Below are 23835 nucleotides of genomic sequence, written 5' to 3'. Positions count from 1 at the left end.
AGACACACACAGAGAGAGAGAGAGAGAGAGACAAGAGAGGGAGAATCAGGCTCCTCACAGGGAGCCTGACATGGGACTCTATCCCAGGTCTCCAGGATCAGGCCCTGGGCTGAAGGCGGGTGCTAAACCACTGAACCACCCGGGCTGCCCTAGTGATCTATTTCTTGTTGTATCTGATAAATCCAGGGTTCACAAGCTGAGATACCCTGTGTTCATTTAGCACAACTTAAAACACTGCACCTTTGAGATAGACCCAATAGCTACATGACAATTTTCAATTTCTTAAGGAAATGGTTGAAATAACATATTGGATAAATGAGAAGTATTTAAAAAAAAAAAAAACTCTAACCTGACTTTATAAATAAATTCATTATCTTTCCCTTAGAAAAATATTACTAGCATCGCCAACAAGCACCCAAACTGATTGGTTTTAAGTTTCCCTTCCTTTAGTCTGATTATATTCCTCTAGTAATAGTAGTATGTAATAATGAAATACTATTCTCTACTGAGTAAACTAATCCTTTACAGCTCATCTCAATGCCACTGCCCAACCTTCATGTTCTTCTGTATCACTGCGTACACATTTATATTTCAATATTCATTATATGGAAATATGGTTATTACTTTGAGGAGGGGGCATCATTTCTCAGTCATAATTATACTTTCTCCACCCACCTGCATCCCAAATTCAACCAAGTACCCAACATAATGCCTGGTGAATAACCAGATTAGACAATTATTCTTTTTAATAAAAGGGGATAAGAGAGAAAATTATAAGCTTCCTCTATTTCTAGAAATAAAAGGAAATTTGTATTCATCGATGGTAATCAAGGGTAATTTTATAAAACACCCTTTCATCCTAGGAGCTATGGAAAGCAAACCTCTTTCGGCCAACATAGGAATCTTTTATATAGAAACTCCTGAGCAAAAGCATTCATGCCCAGAGGAAAGCAGAACTGAGGTAAAATGGGGAGAGTTGGATTAACACCATCACTCACGTTGTTAAATTGTTGTTATGCTGTTGACTTGTACCCATTTATTTATGGTACTTGCCACCGGCCTATGGGTAGCTCCCTTCTCCAACTTTGAATGAAGAAATGGGCTAGCCTGCAAGAACAGTTTTATTTTCATGTCTATAAAGAAATAAAGTGGTACCTTGAATTTGTAAGGCTGGGCAGTTCTAATGAACTGGGAATGCAGCGTACTTTCTGCAGATTCATTTCGATTTCCTGAGGGGTGTCTTCGGTGAAGAGGGGGCTGGGAAAGGCTTTGAGCAAAACTGGTCACTCGCTGGCAGGTGTCATTTTATTTTTAAAATAAAAATAACAAAATAGAACAAAAGGGGAAAAGATTATCATGGAAACAATTAACATTTTGTTTCTAGACAGTAATGAAAACAAAATAGGATACTGTGTCCTACCAAGAATCCAAAAGTTCTATCTCTAGCCCATGATTAGTATTTAATTATTCCCCCAGCAAAAGCCTCTCACAATTTCTTCCTTATTAAGCACACTGTTATTTCCTAACATCTTAGAGAACATGCTATTTCATTCCCTATTACATATCTGCATTCCTTCTCTAGGTGGAAATTCCATTAAAAATCAATGGATGATTGAGCCTAGAACAAGCTCAGAATAGGCAATAAAGATGCACAGTTCTGACAAGAAAAAGTTCCCACTCACAAACAACTCCAAGGTTAAGTTAGAAAGTTATGGAACTTCTCCAGATGTTATGTATCACCACCGGAATTCCAGTGATTAGGCCCAGTGACAACATGATTTATTGCTTATCAGCATGAAACTTCCATCAGTAAGAAACAAAAAGAAGTATTTTTATAGGGGCTGATACAGAAATGGATGATACAAACCATGGGCTTTGAGCTACTTTATTTATTTATTTATTTATTTATTTATTTATTTATTTATTTATTTATTGAAATAAGAAGGCATCAAACAGACCACTGCTCTATTTCAACTTCCAACACCAAAGAACAAAAGTGATTAGTCCAAAATAACGGTAATTTGCCACCCCCTGCCAATACTTACTAAGATATCCCAAACCAGTGGCGTAAGCAAAAGGGTCCTCAGTTAAAGGACCCAGCTGACGATGAAGCATTCTGTCTCTTTAATGCACACATCATGTGCATTTTTCCCTCTGTGTCCACATAGCCAACATAATAAGTCTGTCCCAAGAAATTAGGACCATTGGAGGGCCCAGAAATCTCATGCATACCAAGGAACTCAAGCACCAAAAGGGTTTCACATATTCATCCAAAAGTTATTCCCATTATAGAACAACTCTATACAGCCATAGAAAAAAATCAGTTCTCCAAGGTAGGTTATCTCTTCCAATAAAAAGTAGGTGTTCTATATTATTTTTGGCGGCCATGCAGTCGATACTCTGGGTTGTCATCCAAAAGCAGGGTATGAAGAGGTGGCTAATAGGGGACGGTGGCTGAGCCTAATGTGCTCTTTTCCACAAGGTGATGGAAATGAAGATTTGCCATAACAAAAGTCAGTTCTTCCTCCCTCTACCATAGCCCCACCAGGAGGCCTGGGTATAGGCAGAAGATCTGAATGAGTCTGTCCCAACCAATCATGGTGGATTCAGTTACATTACTATACTAACTTGCAATTAAATAGCAATACTGGGACACCTGGGTAACTCAGAGGTTGAGCATCTCCCTCCAGCTCAGGGAGTGAACCCCGGGATCCCGGGATCGAGTCCCACTTCGGGCTCCCTGCAGGAAGCCTGCTTTTCCCTCTGCCTGTGTCTCTGCCTTTTATTTATTTATTTACAAATAAATATAAATAAATACAATAAATAAATTTACAAATAAATATTTGTAAATATTTTACAAATAAATTTATTTATTTGTACAAATAAATAAAATCTTAAAAATAAGAGTGCTACTAAGGTTCATTTTTGGGGTGGGTTTTAGACTGGTCCATAAAAACTGTTGTCATAATGTAAAATCTAAGATCGACAACATGGCTAGCTGTGGCCAGTGTTTGCCATACCACATAATCATCACTGACAAATCATTTATGGAAAGGTCAATGTGTTCCATGATGTATTCTTTTGCAATATTTTTTCTTTCAATATAATTACCCAACTTAGGTATTCTGAGGTTGTCTTCAACCCTACCTAGGAAGGCCTAGGTAAGGGTTGACAGGTTTGAGAACCTGAGCTAGCACTGCTTTTGCAGACGTTCTTTGTGTCATAATATATTCTTTCTTCCAATATCCAGTTTCTTTACCCTTAACCAATAGTAAGTTCACAGATACAGTGGTCTTCCCGGCTCAAATAACTTTCCAATGAGATCTTTTAGGTTAAAAGGCAGTTGAAGAGATTCTGATAAAATTGTCATTGGCCATATGATCAAAGCGCCTATTCACACATCCAGTACATAGCAGGGTCACAGCATCCAAAGAAGGAAAAGATCTTCAGCAAGATTTCTGAAGACATATTATCCAGAGACACAGAAAGGTTAGTGGAGGACTTCTCATAGTGGTCTCCCCGCCTGGCACACTGCCTCAGGGTTGTGCTGCCTAAATATATCCGTGGCCTGGCCCCCTTCTGAACCCAGTGGCATGTGGCCTCCTGGGGGATCCCCTGGGCTGCGCCCACCCACACAAGGCTCAGTAGCAAATGCAGTGCCTGGAGTCCATGTCAGTGCTTGCTCAAGTTACTTTATTTACTCATTTATTTTGGTTTGCATTTTATGGATATTAGATAGAGAAGTGATAGGATCATGACTTCTAAAATATAATACTCAAATTATTATCATTATTATTGTGATATAGGATTAATAGCATCTTCAATAGTAATCACAATATTATTATTAACAGTTACTCTGTGATCTCTGTGTACCAGGAATATGGGTTTTCCAGGTGTTATTTTATCTAATCCTTTTGACGAATTTATGAAAGAGATATTATATTATTATTCTCATTTTATAGATAAGGAAAATGACACATGGAGAGGTTAAGCTTCTTACTCAAGATTTCACAGCTACTAATGAACAAAACTAATACTCCATCCCAAATCTCTCTGACTCTAAACCATATATTTGTAACTGCTATGTTCTAATGTACTATGAGTTTCCTAAATAAATTCTACTCCTTCACTAGGAAACAAAAATGGAAAGTAATTTCACACCATTTCAAAAGACAAAAAGCACTAAAGGTACCTGGCCAGCAAGCTCCCCACTGGGCTACACCAAGAGCATAGTTGGTCCTCATACTTGTCACAGGTAACCTCACAGCAAAGTATATTTCATTTAGCTGAAGGAGCTGATACCTCAAGTATGTCTCTCTGCCTTTGAAATCTCAGTGAAGATCATTTTCTCCATGACACTTGAGTGTCCTTTTGTTTTGTTCTTTTATTTCTTAAAGACAAGTTGGGCTTCACTTCACCTGATTCTTTATAAATAAAAGTCAAAAGTGGCTCAATATTCTGGATATTCCTGTGATCCCACTCCAAACCACCTTTCCAGTCTACCCTTCGCAACCTTCTAACATGTCAACGGAAACAAAGATCTCCTTGTCACTGCAAAAACATAATCTGATGTCCATAGTACTGTGCCTTTCACTGTCCCTGCTCATCTCTCAACCCCAAATGCTCCAAACTATCTTTTCTAACACGTCCATTATCCTCTAAGAAGAAAGGCTCTCTTTGGTTTACTGGGCAATAGTGGTGATTTTAAGAAATGAACATTTTCTCTGCTAATCAACCAGGCAGCAATTCATTCCTAAACTTTCGAAATGTTCATAGAAAATAAAATATGTACGATGTATATTTTTACATATAGTACACACTGCATGCATTTTCCAATATAACCCCCCAACACACCTGTCCCAAATTTGTCATCTACAGATTATGGACTCATGAGTTTATAGATATAAGAGATATAAGCCCATTAAGTTTTTGCCTTCTGCATTTTCAAAAGGAAAGAAAAGAACTGGTCATCTCTCCCTTAAATCTTACTCAAGACATTACTTCTATGTCATTATAGCACAGGGCACCTGGTAGCTCAGTGATTGAGCCTTTGGCTCAGGTCGTGATCCCAGGGTCCTGGGATTGAGTCCTGAATCAGACTCCCTAAGGGGAGCTTGCTTCTCCCTCTGCCTACGTCTCTGCCTCTTTCTGTGTCTCTCATGAATAAATAAATAAAATCTTATATATATATAGATCTTATATATGGTACATATCGTATCCTCTTCTGTATGATGGCTAGTTATTCATAAATCTGTTCTTCTGAGAGTTTCTAAACTCCTGATCTTTATGTTCATCCTAAGCCAACACTGTAATTTACATGTGGCAGAGACTCAATAAATGTCGATAAACACAGATGTCCATTTTAGAAGCTATTCCCATGCTAACTCTCTAAGCCATTTTTCTAAAAGTGTAACTTCTAGTTATCCCATATTTTACAAGGGTACTTATCAATTGTGGTACCTTATGTTTTCTGTAGAGGTTGTTGTAGAGGGTTCTGAAACTTTTTCTAGTGTAGCTGCTTCGATATGCTCCACCAATGAGGTATTCGATTACCAATCCAATGTCAATCAGTGTTATCCTGTAGCCTGTGAGAAGGGTATGCTGAAACAAAACCATGTAATGGATTGTAACTTTCATCCCTTTTTGTTTCTCCTATTCCATCTGTTAGGACATAACCAATCAACCGCAAAGAGGTAGATTCATACATTTCAGTCATCTTTACAAACTGATTGATTAATGTGACCAACTACTGATAGTCTGCTTGCTCATATGGAAAACCCTAGCCTTAATGTGTTTTTCATTTCACACACATCAAGTGTGTGCTTATATTTGCTCATTCTATTCTCTTTCTCTCTCTCTCTCTCATGCATAGATACACTTTATAATAAAATACACTTAAGTATAGTATAAAAGATTGTTTTTAACTGGAAATTATATAACTACTACAATAGGAGTAAAATTACTGGAGGATATTGCCAAAATTTGCAATTTTGACATATTATTTAAAATAAAAGTTACTTAAGAGACAGCCTGTACGAGAAGAACACTCAGACCCTCCTCTGTTTCCCTGAAGGCAGGAAATAACTCTCCCATGTGAAAGGGACCCTCCTTGTCCCAGGAAGTAAAGAGACATACTTATCACCAGAGATGCAAAATTCAGAGTAGAGAAGGCTGTATAAGCAACCCTCATTACTTTTTATTAATTTACTTCTCCAGCCAAAATTCTGTTTAGAATTCCTTACTAATTGAAGTTAAGTTTTCTTTGTTCTGTCAATTTTTCACAGATTTATTGTCTCTTTATCTGAAAAGTATAAAAATTGCCGGTCTTGCTCATTTCTTGAGGTCTCCATTTCATTACTGGACCTATGTGTACACATAATAAAACTTCGGGGTTTTTTTCCCCCGTTAATCTGTCTCATGTAAAATTTAATTCTTAGGCTAGCTGGAAGAACCTTGAGCTAAGGAATATTTCTTCCTCTCCTTCAATATACTGAATATATGTGATCTAAGATTAACATTGGGTGAGATCTTCAATCTCTCTAGAGCACTTTGCACTATGTTGATTGCATCATACACAAAATGAGAAGATTGAAAATAGAAGTAGAACAAATAGAAGTAAGGAACATGGAATGGCGAACAAAATAAGATATCAAAACATGAGGCTGTGCCAAAACAAATGTTATGGTTGGCAGGGTCTTAATCCAAATGAAGATTACTTTGACCACTTAAAACTCCACCTTACTACCTCTTCGTAACTGTCACTTCTCAACTCCCACTCACAGTACCTTTTTAAATTAAAGTATAATTGGCATACAATATCCTATTAGTTTCAGGTGCATATCACAAGATTTAATATTTTTATACATTATGAAATGATCCCCATGAAAAGTCTAGTTACCATCTTTTCCCATGCAAAGTTATTACAATACTATTGAACTATAGTCCCTATGCTGTATATTCCATTCCATTCCCATGACTTATTTATTGTATAGTTGGAGTTTGTACCTCTTAATCCCCTTCACCTATTGAGCTTATTACACTGATACATATATGAATAAATGTAAATACACTCATAATTTACTTTTTTCAGGGAACACCAAAACTAATGCTCTTAGTTGCTAAGAGTTAAGAGCATATTTAACCTATTCTATTCCCTTTTCTTCAGTTTACTGTAATGAAATCAAAGTTCAAGGAAGTAATCTAAAATCATTTTGATCATGCAAACTAAATTTACATCAGTACGGATGCTTTTGCTTACTTTTAATTTGCCAACTAAATGTCTTCCTCTGCAGTCCTTTTACTCTGGCTCTCCCACCAAGTCAACATAGCCAGAAAGCCCACACCCTCTCCATGAAGATACCAGACTTCTGAGAAATGATGAAGTACTATAAAGTGTGCCATGGATGGATTTTAATTATGGGGACAAAAATGTCTCTCTTAGTTTTCTGCAGATGTGAATAAGAGATCTTGGTGACTAAAAGAGAAAGAATTAAAGCATAAGAGACTGCTAAAGGTTTGATAACTAATAGATGATGAGTTTATTTTAAGTCTGATTTAACTCAAAGTTTGGTGAAAACACCATGAGCAAAACATGAGTGAGGGTATAGAGCAGTGGGATTCATCCTGGCTCCCTAGAACAATGCTTAGATTCACAAAAGAAGATAGGGACCCCAAACCATCCCTCATAGTCAAAACAATAACAAGACAATGAAAATCACATATTAGTCCTCTGATAAACATGACAGAACAAGGAAATTTCTTCATTTTTCAGCAAGTATCATTATCACTGGAAATACAGTTGTATTATATTGAGGTAAAATTCTGATTGAAAGTTCTGTATGTCTCCAATTCATATTTTATAAGAGACAATAATTATTAGTTAATGCCACTTACTTGGTAGATCAAATCTTTTAAAACATAAAATAAATTACAAGGAAAAAAAAGAGTAGTTTGGTGATGAAATTGTTCAGTCAAAGAGGGTAGGTAACTCTCTAGAAATTCCAAATCTACATTTTATGAAGCAAAATCTGGCAACACCTCAATCACAAAGCTAAGGCAATACACAAAGAAGTTTGTACACATTCATAATTAGGTTACCTGTTTTACATCTCGGACAAGGTGATGCAAGAGCATATTAGTAGGTCCTTGTTTCTGTAATAAAGAAGAAAAGAAAAATTCATTCCTTTTAATTACCATGCACTAGGGGGAAAATATTTTATTTCAGAATATGTAAATAACCCAGAATACTGAAATTTTTCTTTAACATCTTTAGTTATGAAGCTTACCCCAATTAGTTATAAGTAAGTTATTTCCTAAGAGAAGATATAATTAGATTGAAATATTTTTCAAAGATGTAAAAAAAAAAAGGATATAGATGTAGGTGGTAAAAACTTTATTTTTTTCAAGAGACAAAAATAAATTTTAATTTATAACTATCCTTTATCATATATAAACTACACAATTACAAACCCCATCACACAATTACATTCCATCAACAATTACTTATCGATCACTACTATGTTCAATACAGCTTTCAAGGGAGTCAATGAAGAATATAAGTACCTTCGTCATAGTTTTCACAGTTAATTGAAGAGACAGGGGACTTACATGAAAAAATAAGCTACGAAGATGTGTGCTCAAAGAGTTGCAAAAAAACTGTACCATAGGAATAGATCACTGTAAACTGGAATATTCACAAAGGGCTTGAAGAGGGCTTTGAAGAAAGGGTAAGATTCAAAGGACAAGGAAGTACATTTCAAGAAGCATGGTTGGCTTGAGCAATCGGTGTTTTTACAATGAGTAAGCTGGTCTGGTTTCAATAAAGGGTTTGCATAGGAAAGTTGCGGGAACAGAATTTTAACAGCCACCATAGATGGAGATGCTTCCAACAATTCAATAAAAGCAATTTGTTCTTACTCACATCATTGGCTTTAACTATGGTTTTACTGTTTTGTTTTCTTAACTTGTTTATGTTTCTATTTTGTGTAATTAATTAAAATAAGAAAAGCAGACATGGCTAGAGGATAAAATGGATTTTGTAAGAATGTCCTTTGGTTGAGAAATCTGTCTCTCTCTAACCTATCTTTGTACGTCAATATTCAATGAGGCTTGAGCATTCAATATTTAGCTTATGCTAAATCTTAAGCTAATTAATAAATGAATCATAAGGGAGGTGATTGATGGAATGTTCCAATACTCACTGTGTTATAGAGCTCTTCCAGTCGGGGGATGGTAAGAAAGCGATGTAGGTTCACTCCATATTCTATTAAGAGCTTCACAAAATCCACTCGATCCATCACTAAAGCATCTAACATTGCTTGTTCCAGTGCGCCAGCCTTAAACAAATAAATAAAGGTAGAAATCAGAGATATAGAAAGTAGAAATTTTTTAAAAAGTAGAAATAACTAAAGAATTACATATATTTGAACTGAAAACAATGCAGATACAATAATCATAAAATACAGTCTTACTAAGAAATGTTCAGGACCTGACTGAAGAAATAGTCAAAAGTGAACCTGATGAAATAAAAGATACTTTAAATAAATCTGTTCTTGTACTAGAAGACTGACAATTATAAAGATCTCATTACTTTCCAAATTAATGTACTGGTTTAATGCAATTCTAATAAAAATGCAAGGTTTCTTTCTTTGTTGTTGTTGTTGTTGTTATTCTAACTTGGTACATTTTCATTTAAACAATACCCAGTTTCTCAATATAAACAGGAAATTAAACACACTCACTTATTTTACTTTGACCTAAAACTTCAATAAAACTACAATAAAAGGATTTTTTTATTTTTTTATTTTTTTTTTAAGAAATGAATCCACTAGAACAAGGAGGTCCAGAGTGTCATGTTTTGGAAGTTGGAAAGCAGACAAGTCAAATGGTAATTGACTTAGCAATCCCCAGAAACCCAAAAGGTGAAAGTCCCCAGAAATTGAATCGCAAAAAAGCCAACAACCACAAAAATCTATGCCACAGAATTCTGGGGGCTCCAGGATGAAATAAATGTACACATACAGAATCCCTAATGTAGAGGACTTCCCAATCATCTTCCCCCTTTTGACTTCTGTTACCACTAGCAGGAGGGCTTTTATCTTATCCAGGCAAGGGATTGGAGGATTCTTTTCTGTAAAGGGACTAAGAGAAAAGGCAGGAATATGCTGTTATCTCAGGTCCTCCCAGCAACTGGAAGCCAGATCAGTCCTCTGTGAAGCTTAAACCTACAGTTAAGCCCTACCTATGGGCTCAGAACTTCTAAAGAGCTTTCTCTCCTCCATTCTTACATAAAAAGTCCAGAATAAACACACCACAAAACATCAGTTAGTAAGAATCAGACAATGCAGAAGAAGAGAACTTCAAAAGAACTATCATTACTATCAGTGAAATAAGGTCCTATAGATACTATGAGATACTATATTCAGGATGCTTAAAAAAATAAAATAAAATAATAATAAAAAGTAAAGAACAAAGAACAAATTTGCTCATAGAAATTAATAGCATGCTACCAGAAACTAATAGCTCCATATAAGGCATGAAAAATTAAAGTTGAGGAAATCTACCAAAGGAAAAATACGAAAGATAAAAGGAAAAAAGATTAGAGGAGCAGTCCATAGGTCCAACATTTAAATGCTATGAATTCCAGAAAGAGAACAGAGAAAAGAAGATGGCCCCAGCATGGAAACCCATGATTGCTAAGTTGAAAGCATATGCCCAGCATAATGGATATAAAGGCTCACAACAGCACACAGCACTATGAAATCTCAAAACATTGGAAAGATTATTTATTGAACCTCCAGAGAGGAAAAAAAAAATGGTCAAAGGATTAGAAAACAAATATTTTTACTTCTCAATAGCAGTGTTGAATGCTAAAAGCTAAGCATTCAAAATTATTCAGGAAAATTAGCTCTGATCTTTAATTAAAGTATATCAAAACATCTAAGTTCTCAGAATATTTATGTTCCATATTCCTTTACTCAGACAGTTATTGAAGGATGCATCTCATTGAAACAAAGGAGTAAACCAAGGAAGAAGAAATGGGATACGGAAAACAGGTGTTCTAACACAGGAGAGAGGCAAAGGGAATCTCCAATATGATGAAGGTGGATCCCAGCATGACAGCCCAGAACCAGGAACAGCAGGCAACCAGTCCAGATTGTAGCAGTGAGGACAGGACCATAGACAGAAAAGTGGAGAGGTCTCTAAAATGAATGAATCAGAAAATAGCAATATGACTTGTTATTTAAAAATATGGAGATTTATAAATGTCAATACAATAAAAAAATGTCAAAATTACTTCACTTTTGTGATTAGCAGGACAGAGCACTATTGTTGTTTTAGTTGCCTTTTAGTACCATTAGATGTTTCTTAAATAATATGTATGTGTTATTTTGACTCAAAAATAATATACTTGTGGTATGGTCACAACTGCAATGTTTAAAAATGAAATGTTAATAGTGGTTACCATTAGCACTATAGATAATATCTCTTCTTTCTGCTTTTCTCTGTTTTCTTTTTTTTTTAATTTTTTTTTTTTTAATTTATGATAGGCACACAGTGAGAGAGAGAGGCAGAGACACAGGCAGAGGGAGAAGCAGGTTCCATGCACTGGGAGCCCGACATGGGATTCGATCCCGGGTCCCCAGGATTGCACCCTGGGCCAAAGGCAGGCACCAAACCGCTGCGCCACCCAGGGATCCCTTTTCTCTGTTTTCACTTATTTCTATTGTGACTACATGACACTTCAATGCAAAAATAAGAAAAAAATTTAAGTTTTAAATAATATAAAAATCCAGCCATTTAAAAAAATAAGTAAAACATCCTTCCATTTACCAATTTCAATTAGCCTGAGGAAAAAAATGATTTTAGGGAGGCAAAGTTGATGAGAGAAATGTCTCACGTATTGGGCACCCAGCTACAGAGAAGCTACCTCCATACTCCTCTCAAACCAATCTCTCTCTGCCAATTTTTTCTTTTGACTTCCTCCTTACAAGCCAACACATGAAATATTTTTCCAAAATAACTTCATTTTAACTATACCTTCCAATGTTGTCCATAAATTAGAATGTGTTTCTTGGCAATGTCCATTCTGTCCCAAGCCATTGCCAGATTTAATTGTTCTGATGCTGCTAAATTTGTGCCTAGGGTAAAAGAAGAGAACAATCATATATCTTATTTAAAATATCAACATTAAAAAAATACCAAGTTCCATGGAATGTGAAAAGAGAAAATGTGGAAGAAATGTAACCCTCTTTAGACACTCACCCTTGAGCAGAGCCGTTAGGATTGCTAAATCAAGGTCTTGTGACTCCTCGGAATCAGCATCAAATATGGTAATCTATAAGAGTTGAGAAACAGAAAGCCATACATTTTGGAAACTAGCAAAGAAATGTTTTCAAAAAGTACCCACAAAATGTGTTCTAGAGGTAATGAATTGACCAAAACAATGCAAAAAAAAAAAAAAAAACCACACACACACACACACACACACACACAGTTAATCTTCTTTATTAGTTAGTCTCTTTTTACTTATAGAAAACTTCTTAAATAGGTTAATGGAGAATTGTGAACATTTAGAGAGAAAAAAAACCTGAAAAATCTACCTATCCTACAGGAAACCCATAAAAAAAAATTTAATACACTGAATTTCATACTCATTCACTAGGATAAAAAGAAACTCATTATCAATTCCTTATGAAAAAAAAATCATTCCTTTTGAAGAGATATCACAGGATATCATGCTTCTGTTTACCTCATCTTAGAAACTAAGATTTTTGCTTTTTTTAATGAGAGGTGAATTCTTAAGGATTCAGTCACAAAATACATGAGGCAATTACAATGCAATTAATGAGTAGAAAGGGCAACACAAATAATCTTCACAATGTCTGTGTCCAGTGCACCCTGCCATAAGGCTAATTTTTTTAAGACAAGAATTTTATTTCTGATTATAAAAGTGCCTGGTGTCTCAGTCGGTTGAGTGCCCAACTCTTGGTTCTGGCTCAGATCACAATCTCAAGGTCTAAGATGGAGCACTGCTTGGAGCTCCATGCTTAATGTGGAATCTCCTTAAGATTCTTTTTCCCTCTGCCTCTCCTCACTCCTTAAATAAATTAATTAAAGAAAAAGAAAAAAAGAAAAGATTGTCTGCAGTTAATGAATGTATCTCAGTCTTTCAAAATGAAATTATGGGATGCCTGTGTGGCTCAGTGGTTGAGCTTCTGTCTTCAGCTCAGGGCATGATCTCAGGGTCCTAGGATTAAGTCCAAATCAGGCTCCTTGCATGGAGCCTGCTTCTCCTGTCTCTGCCTCTCTGTCTCTCATGAATAAGTAAATAAAATATTTTTAAAAAATGAAAATATATTTTATATAGTCAAGGGAACTATTCAACAAAAAGAGTCAAGTCTGGTGAGCCCAGATAGACCACTAACTAGTCAGTCTGGGGGAAACATCTTAAGGCCACTGAATCTCAGATTCCTCATCCACAAGGTGAGAGGAACCCACTAAATAATCTCTAAGATCCCACAAAGGTAGAAAACCTATGCTTCCACAATTCAAGTATTGGCTCACCCCTCTATGTGCATGAATAAAATCAACTCTTAATTATGCAGGAGCTGAAGACCTAATTCCTAAGAAGTGCAAGCCTTTGGCACCTACTCTAGTTTCCTCTTGATGATTACATGTTCATTACTCTCTTTGATAACAGGAAGACACAAATCTCTTTAAGATCCCCATTCCTTTCTTTATTTTTTTTTAAGATTTTTTATTTATTTATTTGACAGAAAGAGAGAGAGAACACAGGTAGGCAAAGTGGCAGGCAGAAGGAGAGGAAGAAGCAGACTCCTTTGCAGGGCTCAACCCCAGGACCCCAGGATCATGACTAGAGCCGAAGTCAGAAGCTTAACCGACTAAGCCACCCAGGCACCCCTAGATGCCTATTTCTTATTGGTTTTTGTGGGAAATATCAAATGCAGTAGACCACATACAAGATTTCATCTCTGACCCCACATTTCTGTTCTACCATTTTGTAACCACATGACTCTGGGCAAATCACTTAAATTCTCTAGGTTCTAGCTTTGGCATCTCTGAAACTGGAATAAAAGATCACTGCCATATTGAACTCACTCATGGGGTTACTTCAAGGTGAAAAAAATACATCTGAAAACATGTTAATTGTAGACATGGTTGTTATTTTTTTGTTATTAGGTCTGCTGAAACCAAGTGTTTGTCATGTATGTTTAGCTATGCTTTGTCCAGCCTGAGCTTGTTCAATTGTTTATTTTTGTTTTTGTTTTTGAGGCCAGGTGCTTAAGTATTATCAAAATCTTGAATGATTTGGTCTAGCCTTTGAATTCTAGAAAGATCACTGTGAATCATGACATATTTGCATATTTACTATAATTGTTGGCTTCATCTCATCCAACTCATTGATAAAACTTTGGGTCAAAGTACCCTAAAACACTAAAATCTTTTCCTGAATCTACATTATGTTCACAGACCATAGTTTATGGCCTTCATTTGTCCCAGAGTATATACTTGTATTCCCCAGTGTTTAGTGCGTTCCCAAAGATCACCTGCAGGATCTACTGAGATGTTATGACGCAGTCATCTAAGCCAGCAGATTAGACTTCTTTTAAAACATAGAGCTGCTCTTTTACCCTCTGAAAATATTTATGTGTGATCTTCACTAAATGTGGTCACTTTCTGTAATATTGCTATATTAAGTTTTTTTCCTAAGTGCACTCTGAAATTTGAAGCATTGTGAGGAGGTGGGGAGAGGAGGAAATAAAAAGCCAAGTTTACCCAACTAACAGTCAAGTTCTATCGAGTTCTATACAATCAAATTAAAATGAAAAGCTCCTTGTTTCGGGAGCACCTAGCTGGCTCCGTCGGAAGAGTGTGTGACTCTTGATTTTGGGATATCATGAGTGTGAGCCCCAAGTTGGGTGTAGAGATTACTTTTAAAAGTAAAATAAAACTTAAAAAAAAAAACTCCTTATTTTTAAAAGTTGTGGAAATAAATATTACAATTGATACAAATTATCAGTTTTTAAAGTCAGTTGAGTTATCAACTCATCATACTCACAGAATCCCTGTGCACCATACACTCCATTAGAATTTGAAAAAGGTGCTTGGACTGTTTAAGACTAAAGTTAAAAGCGTTCTGAATCATGCAGATGATCTCCTCCTTCACCTGAGGACGTAGGGCCCTGAGAGAGAGAGAGAGAGAGATAAATGGTCACGAATCAGCACAATGCAGAGAAGGGATGGAGCCAGCAACTTCAGCGGGGGAGCACCTGTGTGTCCCACCCTACTGAAGAGGATTCCTTGTTACAGTTCTGCTCTGAGAGCAAGTGAGCAGGAAGCAAAGGGAAGCAAGGTAGCAGGAGGCTGAATTTGAAAGCAAGCATGGATGGATCTACCAGGATCCTGGAAAGAATGCACTCTGGGGCAAGGTTCTGGAGCTGACAGATTTCTAAAACATGTTTATTAAGTAAATGGGTGGGGTCAATATTTTAGTTCACAGGCATTAGATTTACTTAACACAGGAGAAAGACCACGCTTTTAAAATTGGAAGAATCACATTAGATAGATGCATGGCCAGAGAGAAACCACCTTTTTTTATTTGAAAAGGCTAAAGAAAACCTTAAATAAACACAATGTATATTAATGCCAGGATGCTGATTTCCCCAATTCCTGCTCTTTTTACTAATGGGAAATGAATCCGAAGGTGATCTAGGTCCAGCTCTGGTCTTCTCCCTCACTCCCACCTTGAAAGTGCTTTTACCCCTTCCCCCCACCCCACCCCACCCCAGCTCACACAGGGTTCTAGAGCTCCTGAGAGAGACAGGCCATTCTTCAGCTATGGAAACAGCAACTTACATCAGTGAAGGGCATTCTGGCATTAACTAATACATATAAAAATCACTGAAAAATTAATTCTAGTCTCAATCTCTGGCCTCCAAGATACGTGGCCCACATAAATGGAGAGCTTAAAGAACTAAAATGGAGGAATAGTTACCATGGTTTAAAAACTGAGGAGTCAGACACTCACCCTTCATCTGCTATGTGTTTGTGGGTAAAGGCCAGGAGGTCGGCAGCCCTGCCTGTGCCTTCACACACCACCACCGGGTCTTTGTCTCTCACAATCTCCCACACAGCGAGGATGACATTGGGACCTCCTTCCACCACCAGCCCCACCACAGGCACCCCTTGTCTTGAGCCTGTTTTGGATGACAGACAATACCAAACTGTTACAAAGAAACCCTATATTGCCAGTCATCCATGTTACTTTCCTGGACACAAGTCTTTCAATTACCCCATACACCTAATACTTATGCTCACCCCTCTTCCTTCCTTGACTCACTCAGGCTTCCTTAGTTCAAGACCAAGCCAGGAGCTTGGACTTTCAATTAAAGTTGCATAAATATGGTAAGAGCATCTTCAAGCTTTCCCCATTTAACAAAGTAGCCAAAGATTTTCATTAATTTAAAATTTTTTTAAAAAATTAGCCTTCAAGAAATTTCTACTTTTCATTGTGGAAAACTTCAAGCATATTTTGAAAACCAAAAATATGGATCCCAATATAACTATCACTCATCTCCAGAAATGATCAAACTTTTGCCAATCTAATCAACTTCTAATGATGATATGTCTAAGAACAAGATGGAATGGGTAACTTTCAGACTTTTACATTTCAATGTATTCCACTTTTCACTGTTTAAATTTCTTATCATGAGTACACATTTTATTAAAGAAGGAAGACCAAAAAAAAAAAAGGAAAGACCATGGAGTCTTTCTTTTTGAAGATATTGAATGAAAAAGTTACAGAATGATATGTATAGTATAATCCTTTTTATACATTTATTTAAAGATTTTATTTATTTATTCATGAGAGACACAAGAGAGAGAGAGAGCAGAGACACAGGCAGAGAGAGAAGCAGGCTCCTTGCAGGAAGCCCGATGTGGGACTCAATCCCGGGTCTCCAGGATCATGCCCTGGGCTGAAGGTGGCACTAAACCACTGAGCCACCTGGGCTGCCCACCTTTTTATATTTTTAAAACCACATACATGAGTATGTATTTTATATAATGTTTGCATTATGTATAGGTATTTATATGTGCTTGCATGATATATGTGTATATGTGTGCATAAATGTTTATTATATGTACATACCCGTGTATACATTTAGATATATCCATATCCATGCATGTGTATAAATATATGTACATATACACATTTTATATATACACTTATCCATATATACATTTTATATATATACATTTTTATATATTTATGTGTATATATATCCATTCTACACTATCTATCTATCTATATATATATATATAGAACTAGAAACTCTGGAAGGGTACACATCAAACTATTAATAATGGAGAAGGGAAGGAAAGATTTGGGGAAAAATTGAGGAACTTGTTTATTCTATAAACTTACTTAACTTTTATGCTGTACATGTACTGATATATTTAAATCGACATTTTATTTTACTTTTCTAAAGAAGTAAAATTGGCAGGCAATACCACGCTCACACTGGACATCAGAGGACTTTATCCCAGGCCCTTTAACAGACCCTCCTCTGGCCATGCCACCCCCTCACAGTGCAGGGTCTACAGGACCAATGGTTGAGAGAAGCCTGTGCCCTCTCCCCTACTTGCCCTAGACCCCCAAATTCCTGCTTCCAGGAGCTGTCGGGCCTATGCCCTAGATATGTCCTCCCCCAGGACATACTTGACAATGACCCTGGGATGTAGGGGAGGGGAAGATGAGAGCTTGGACATACAGGCTAGGGTGTCCAGGTGACTATGTGTGTGTAAAACCCCTGGCACGGAGGGACAGAGCCAGGAGCAGAAAGAGAAGTAGAGACAATGACATAGATGGAAAAAACTTTTGTAAGAAAGTCTCTTATGCTCTATATAATGAAATACTATGCAGCCCTGAAAGATGTGTTAAACTAGGCTTACTGATGTGGAAATGTACCCATATTTACTGGCAGAGAGAAGATTACAAATGAAGCATGGATATTATATAAATCTAGTGTTCAACATTTTTAAAAAATATTGCTCTGTGTGTGTGTAGAAAATTCCTAATAGGGATGCCTGTGCAGCTCAGCGGTTGAGCATCTGCCTTCGGCTCAAGGCATGATCCCAGGGTCTAGGGATCAAGTCCTCCATCAGGCTCCCCTGCCTGTTTCTCCCTCTGCCTATGTCTCTCTCTGCCTATGTCTCTCTCTCTCTCTCCCTCTGTTTCATGAATAAATTAATTAAAATCTTTTTTGAAAAAGGAAAGAAAATTTCTGAGAGCATATATATGAAAATGTTGACAATGGTTAGTTTTATTGGGAGATTATGGAAAACCCTTCCTTCTCCTATATGTTATCTTTGCTTTATCTGAATATGAGAGTATATAGCACTCTTACCATCACAAAAGAATCAATAAGGTAAAAAGGGAATTCAATTTCTATTGGATACATCTTTCTTGAAGCAATAACTAATTCCCACAAAAATAAAAATATTTGATTGTCTTCTACAGAAAGAATCTTACTGATGCTAATTAAATTTGTTAAAAAGGAAAAAAACTGTCAAATTCTTGCTGAGAAATCTCACTACACAACTGGTTTTATTCTTGGCCTCCAGGGTTAGGCAAGAATATGATATCATGCCTCCAAATTAAAAGCTCATATAATAAGACATCCTAGGAAAGCACTCTTCTCCACTGTCAGTTGGATTATGAAGAGATACCATGCATCTGATCCTGTGCTTTCTATTCTTAGGGGCTTAGGAACTGACATTGGCCACATTTCAAACAGCTGAAACCCCGGAATTCCTATTGCAACTTTATGATATCAGGGGTTTAGGGGGTTTTGATTTTTTGGGTTTTTTTCTAAGTACTCTTGGCCAATATCAAGGGTTTTACAGGGACTCCAAGAAGTCTTGCTGAAGAAAAAAAAAAAAGAAATCAACAAAATATTTAACTATTTTCATTCCATCCAAATAAATCCTTTTTGAGCAGTACAAATATAGTAGAAAACCTCTCTAGTGAGCATTGTGGGCACAAAGATCAGCTTTTATATGTAAGAGTTTGAGGTCATTGGGGGCTTTTCTCTTTTGTCCTCCTTTCCTTTCCTCTATTTCCTTTCTTCTTCTCTTCCTTGTCCTTCTCCTCCTTCTTTTTCCTTCCTTTCTTCCTTCCCTGTGTGTGTGTGTGTGTGTGTGTGTGTGTGTGTGTAGGTACCTTACTGCTTTTGCTCCTTCATACTGGTTCTTGTTAGAATAATGTTACCAATCCACTGAAATGGACTCTACATTCTTTTACACACAAAGTGAAACTCTCCGAATAAATCCTCAGTTTCAAGATCTTTGAAAGTAGAAGTGTTACTTGGTGCTATATGCAAGCTTCAGGTTGTATCCACACATCCACAAATGGAGAATCAGCAGGGTTATAATAAAAAAGATAAGATTTTGCTCTCCTGGGGCACACATTCTGATGCTGTACGAAACCCCTGAGCAATTTTTGTGGTGAGCATAGGTCAATAGAGGCAACAGGATATTTCAGGCAATCGATAGTTCAGACCTCTAAGGGAGCCCTCACCCATGGGACTCTTCTTCAGAGCCAGTCCCTAACCAGTCCTCTCCTCGCTCTCTTTTCCTCTCCTCTCCTCTCCTCTGTGGATCTCCCTTATCCTCACTCACACCTACTCCACAGAGGACCACATATCTGATCTTCTCTCTCCTTTTCTTACATAAATAAGCCTCCAACCTTCATTCACACTAAGCTCTAAGTGACTGGCAACAATTCCAAGGGTCCCTCCCACACCTACCCTCCCAACAAGGAAATTAAGCCTCTATCAAAAGAGGATAAAAGAAAGAAACAGATATTTACTGAGGGCATACTATGTACCCAACACTATCCTAGGCACAGCAAGCATACATTATCTCAATTCTCACAACAAAAGGTAGACAATTCCTTCCCTTTTATATTAAGAAAACTGTTCAACAAATATTAACTTCCTTGGCCAAGGTCATCGACAGTAGTTGTAGACAGTAGTCTGCCTCAGGAGATCAAGGTAAAAAAAACTCAAAGGACATTCAGCACTTCTGGCCAAAAGTCAAAAGTTGAAGAGGACTTGAGCCTTTCAAGGGGCTTTGGCTCCCTGGTGTTCTGCCCCCAGGGTGGGAACATTTTGTGGAAGATTTAACTCATGAAAAGAGGCAGAGGCCCACTTTCTGCTGCCTTGGATGAAAAGTCACCATTTCTTCAGGCAGCACCTACCTTTCCACAACTCCCCTCCCTCCCTTCTCCCTCCTATAGGTACTACTGTTAAAAAAAGAGACAACAAGCCCAAAATAGAGTCACTTGTGCTAAGCTCCACAACAGAAAACCAAGATTTAATACCTTACCTAATTGCAGTTGCAACCTCTCCCAGGAATGTAACCTTTAACCAGTCAGTCTGGAATTACCTGGTTGGCACTATTGAGGTCATCTGCCCCCACCCCCACTCCACCTTCCCCCAAAGGAAGGTGACCTTGCCCAAAACAATCCACTCCTTGTCAGAATAACTGCCCTGACACACCTCCTTCTGCCCATAAAAGTTTTCTATTCTATCTCCTTGGAACTCCTCTCCATCTGCCAGATGGGATGCTGCCCAACTGATGAATCACTAAATAAGACCAGTAAGATCTTTACATATACTCAGCTGAATTTTTTTTTTTTTAACACTACCAAAATGGCTATCTCAAAGCATCCCTTGGAAGCAGCACACAACACTGAAACTTTCAAAGGTCCCTATTTCTAAAAGCCCAGTCTGGTTTTAACCTTTCCCTATCTGGGGCATGAAATGCCATCTTAGCTGATCAAACTCATGCCCCACTCTTCTCAGGCCAGCCTCCTTACTGCTCTTGAGTCATTCCCATTCTGGCATCAATACTCCCCACAAGCACAATAGCATCTTCCACTCATCCCACCCTACAAACAGCTGGGGGCTATGCTAAAGTCTCCACTGTTCTAGAAAACCTCTATGATGACTATGATGTCCTCTAAGACTTCTTCCTCTCTCCTGTCACGCACAATTCCACACCACTTCACATCCTGTTTTCTTCTGGCTGTGGGTTCACATTTGTTCATTTAAGGCAAGGACCAACTTGGATGTCTCTACTCTATGGATAACAAAGGAGTACCTTTTTCCAGAGCAGCCCCCCAGGGAGGCCCTATTGGTTGAGCCTCTGGTACTCACGGCTGTGTATTTTCTGCAGAGAGAGGTACTTTTCCAGATTCCTCCTGAGCTTCATCTCATTTCCATACTTGCCCACAGTCCCATCATCAGACAAGATGAAGTGGGAATGCATGCTGTTGAGTGTGGTAAGCTTGCTAAGGGGGTTGCCCAGAGTCTGGTACAGGCATACCACCTGAAAGACAGTAAAGATGAGAAGCTCAGAGCTCAAGGTCCTTCCCTGGGCTCAATTGCTCCATAAGGCCTGTCCAGCACCACAGAGCTCCTGCCAAGATTAGTAAGTACTACCTAGAACAGTGTTTGTCACGCTATCTTTGATGAAGGATCTATTTGGTTTCTTAATATCACATTTTTTGATGGATTAGTATGTGGTCCTATGTGTAACCAGCATTTGGCTCATCCTACACGAGGTCTCATGAGGTCTCTCTCATCCTACATGAGGATGAGGTCTCATACTACATAAGACTCATGGCATAAGTTCAATAACTCTCACACACACTGTGCTCAACACAATAAGCCCACTGGCCATATGCTTAGACATCACAGCACTGTCACATTGCTAAAAATGGTTCTAAATATTTATTTTTAATTTCTGTACTTATCTTGTCTCATACCATTATAAAACAATTCAAAGAGGTGCAGTGATATGCAGACTACATCACTATCCCAAAAATATGCCTTTCAGTAGACCTATTCGAAAACAATATTGTGATATCGCTTTTTTTTCAAGTATTCCAAATGAAATGAAGAATAACAGCCAACCAACTGAATAGATATCCATCCATTCAGTATAAAACTTACATCCAGATCTTTATTGATACTTGTGGATTCTTCCTTAAGCTACTCCAATTCTTATTTGTTTTTAGAGACAAAAGCACGGTATTTGGAGTCAGAGAGTACAAGTTTAAGTCCAGACTCTTCTATTTCCTAATTTTAACTCGAGGTAATTCTTGTCTCCTTTCTCAGGCTTACATTCCTCATGTATAAGTGAGGATAATAATTCTTACAGCAGAGGGTACCTCTGAGGCTTAAAAGAAATAATGATGGGAAAAGTACTATAAACTTTACCAACACTAGTCTTTAAAAGTTATCTTTTTTAAAATATTTTATGTATTTATTCATGAGAGACACAGAGACAGGCAGAGGGAGAAGTAGGCTTCATGCAGGGAGCCTGATGTGGGACTCGATCCCAGGATCTGGGATCATGACCTGAGCCGAAGGCAGACGCTCAACCACTGAGCCACCCAGGCGTCCCTAAAAGTTATCTTTATTAATTCCTAAGTGTGACACTGACACTAGAAACCAAAAAGGAAAATAATTGATAGATTTAATACATCTTAAGCATCTTATCACAACATTAATATCATTTTTATGCAAGTAAAAATGGACAATAATAGAGGAAAGGTTAAATTATATTATTATTAAAGTATAACAGTTCAGTAGATCATTATCAGGCATTAAAAATCAGAATGCACTCTTGGTCCCCAGAATACAATTTCCCACTAAAAGAAATCAGTCATTTCTCAAGGAGCAAAAAATATACATTATTAGCCTGGAAATCTTTTTTCATACCAAAACACAAGGAAGCAATGAAAAACAACTAGAATTGTGTTAAAAGGACTCAAGACAACTTGAAAAATTTCCACTGGCCAAAATGGGACAATTTGGGCATAATTAAAAGTAATAACTAGAATAGAATAATGAATTGAAATATACTAAATAAATTATGTTTGATACATTTCAATTCAGGAACCAAAAAAAATCTCATTGTTCACCTTGGAGGTAAATAACAAATCACTGCTTTGAAAATTGGAAAATAAAGAGAAAGAATCAAGCATTTACTCTGCCCTTTCCCATACAACTATACCACAAGGTAAACCAAATGGTTGATGAGAAAATGTTTCCCTTTAAGAAAGAATATTATAATTAAATATCAGCATTTGCAACTCAGTTGAGATCATGAATCTAGGCAAGGACATCATAAAAAGAAAAATAATCATATGGTACAAGGGAAGGACACATCTCTTATGGTATAAACTTGCACACACAAAAGAACTTGCATTTGATCATACTTTTAAATCAAACTACCAATTTACAGGATATTCAGGAATTGTTAGTTTGAAATGTTAATATGAAAATGGCAATGTGGTTATGCATTTTTTAATTGTCCACATATTTCAGACATATCTACTTATTGGTATTTAGAAATATCAAAGTACTGGTGAATTAACTGCTAAATTAGAAACATTGGTTAAAATATTTACTAGTGACATTATTTGATGTCTGGAATTTGCTTCAAAATATTGGAGTGAAGAGGTAGGGAATGGATAAAGGGATAGATGAAACAAAGTTAACTCTGAGCTTATAACTGTTGAAGCTAGGAGATGGGTACATAGGATTTCACTATTTTAATCTGTCTACTCCTTAATATGTTTGAAATTTTTCAAAATGAAAGTTAAGGTAAACCATACACATGTCTATATTAATGACAGAGAAGTAACTGTTAAAAAGTTAAGCTAAAAAAACAGATTCACATTGGTGGGTTTCTTTTACCACTTTTTTCATACAAACTTTTTTTCTATACATATGTACA

The 23835-nt window shown here is 37.0% G+C and overlaps 1 protein-coding gene and 1 pseudogene across 4 annotated transcripts in view; both read right to left on the bottom strand.

Annotated features, from left to right (window-relative positions):
- The window catches only part of TRPM6 (transient receptor potential cation channel subfamily M member 6), a 154779-nt gene that overhangs the window by 67794 nt on the left and 63150 nt on the right, over positions 1–23835 (bottom strand). For all 4 annotated transcript variants that reach the window (XM_077906685.1, XM_077906673.1, XM_077906666.1 and 1 more), the window contains exons 7-15: positions 21246–21417; positions 16052–16220; positions 15083–15206; positions 12265–12337; positions 12040–12140; positions 9201–9335; positions 8098–8151; positions 5461–5601; positions 1156–1290 (exon numbers count right to left, since the gene is read on the bottom strand). In XM_077906685.1, coding sequence (XP_077762811.1) covers positions 1156–1290; positions 5461–5601; positions 8098–8151; positions 9201–9335; positions 12040–12140; positions 12265–12337; positions 15083–15206; positions 16052–16220; positions 21246–21417 — 1104 coding nt within the window. The remainder of the gene's footprint in view (positions 1–1155; positions 1291–5460; positions 5602–8097; positions 8152–9200; positions 9336–12039; positions 12141–12264; positions 12338–15082; positions 15207–16051; positions 16221–21245; positions 21418–23835) is intronic.
- LOC144295456 (F-box only protein 15 pseudogene) lies at positions 2084–3468 on the bottom strand (annotated as a pseudogene).

Source organism: Canis aureus, chromosome 1, assembly GCF_053574225.1.
Source record: "Canis aureus isolate CA01 chromosome 1, VMU_Caureus_v.1.0, whole genome shotgun sequence".
NCBI classification, from domain to species: Eukaryota; Metazoa; Chordata; class Mammalia; order Carnivora; family Canidae; genus Canis; species Canis aureus.
This window is presented reverse-complemented; position numbering and strand designations above follow the sequence as displayed.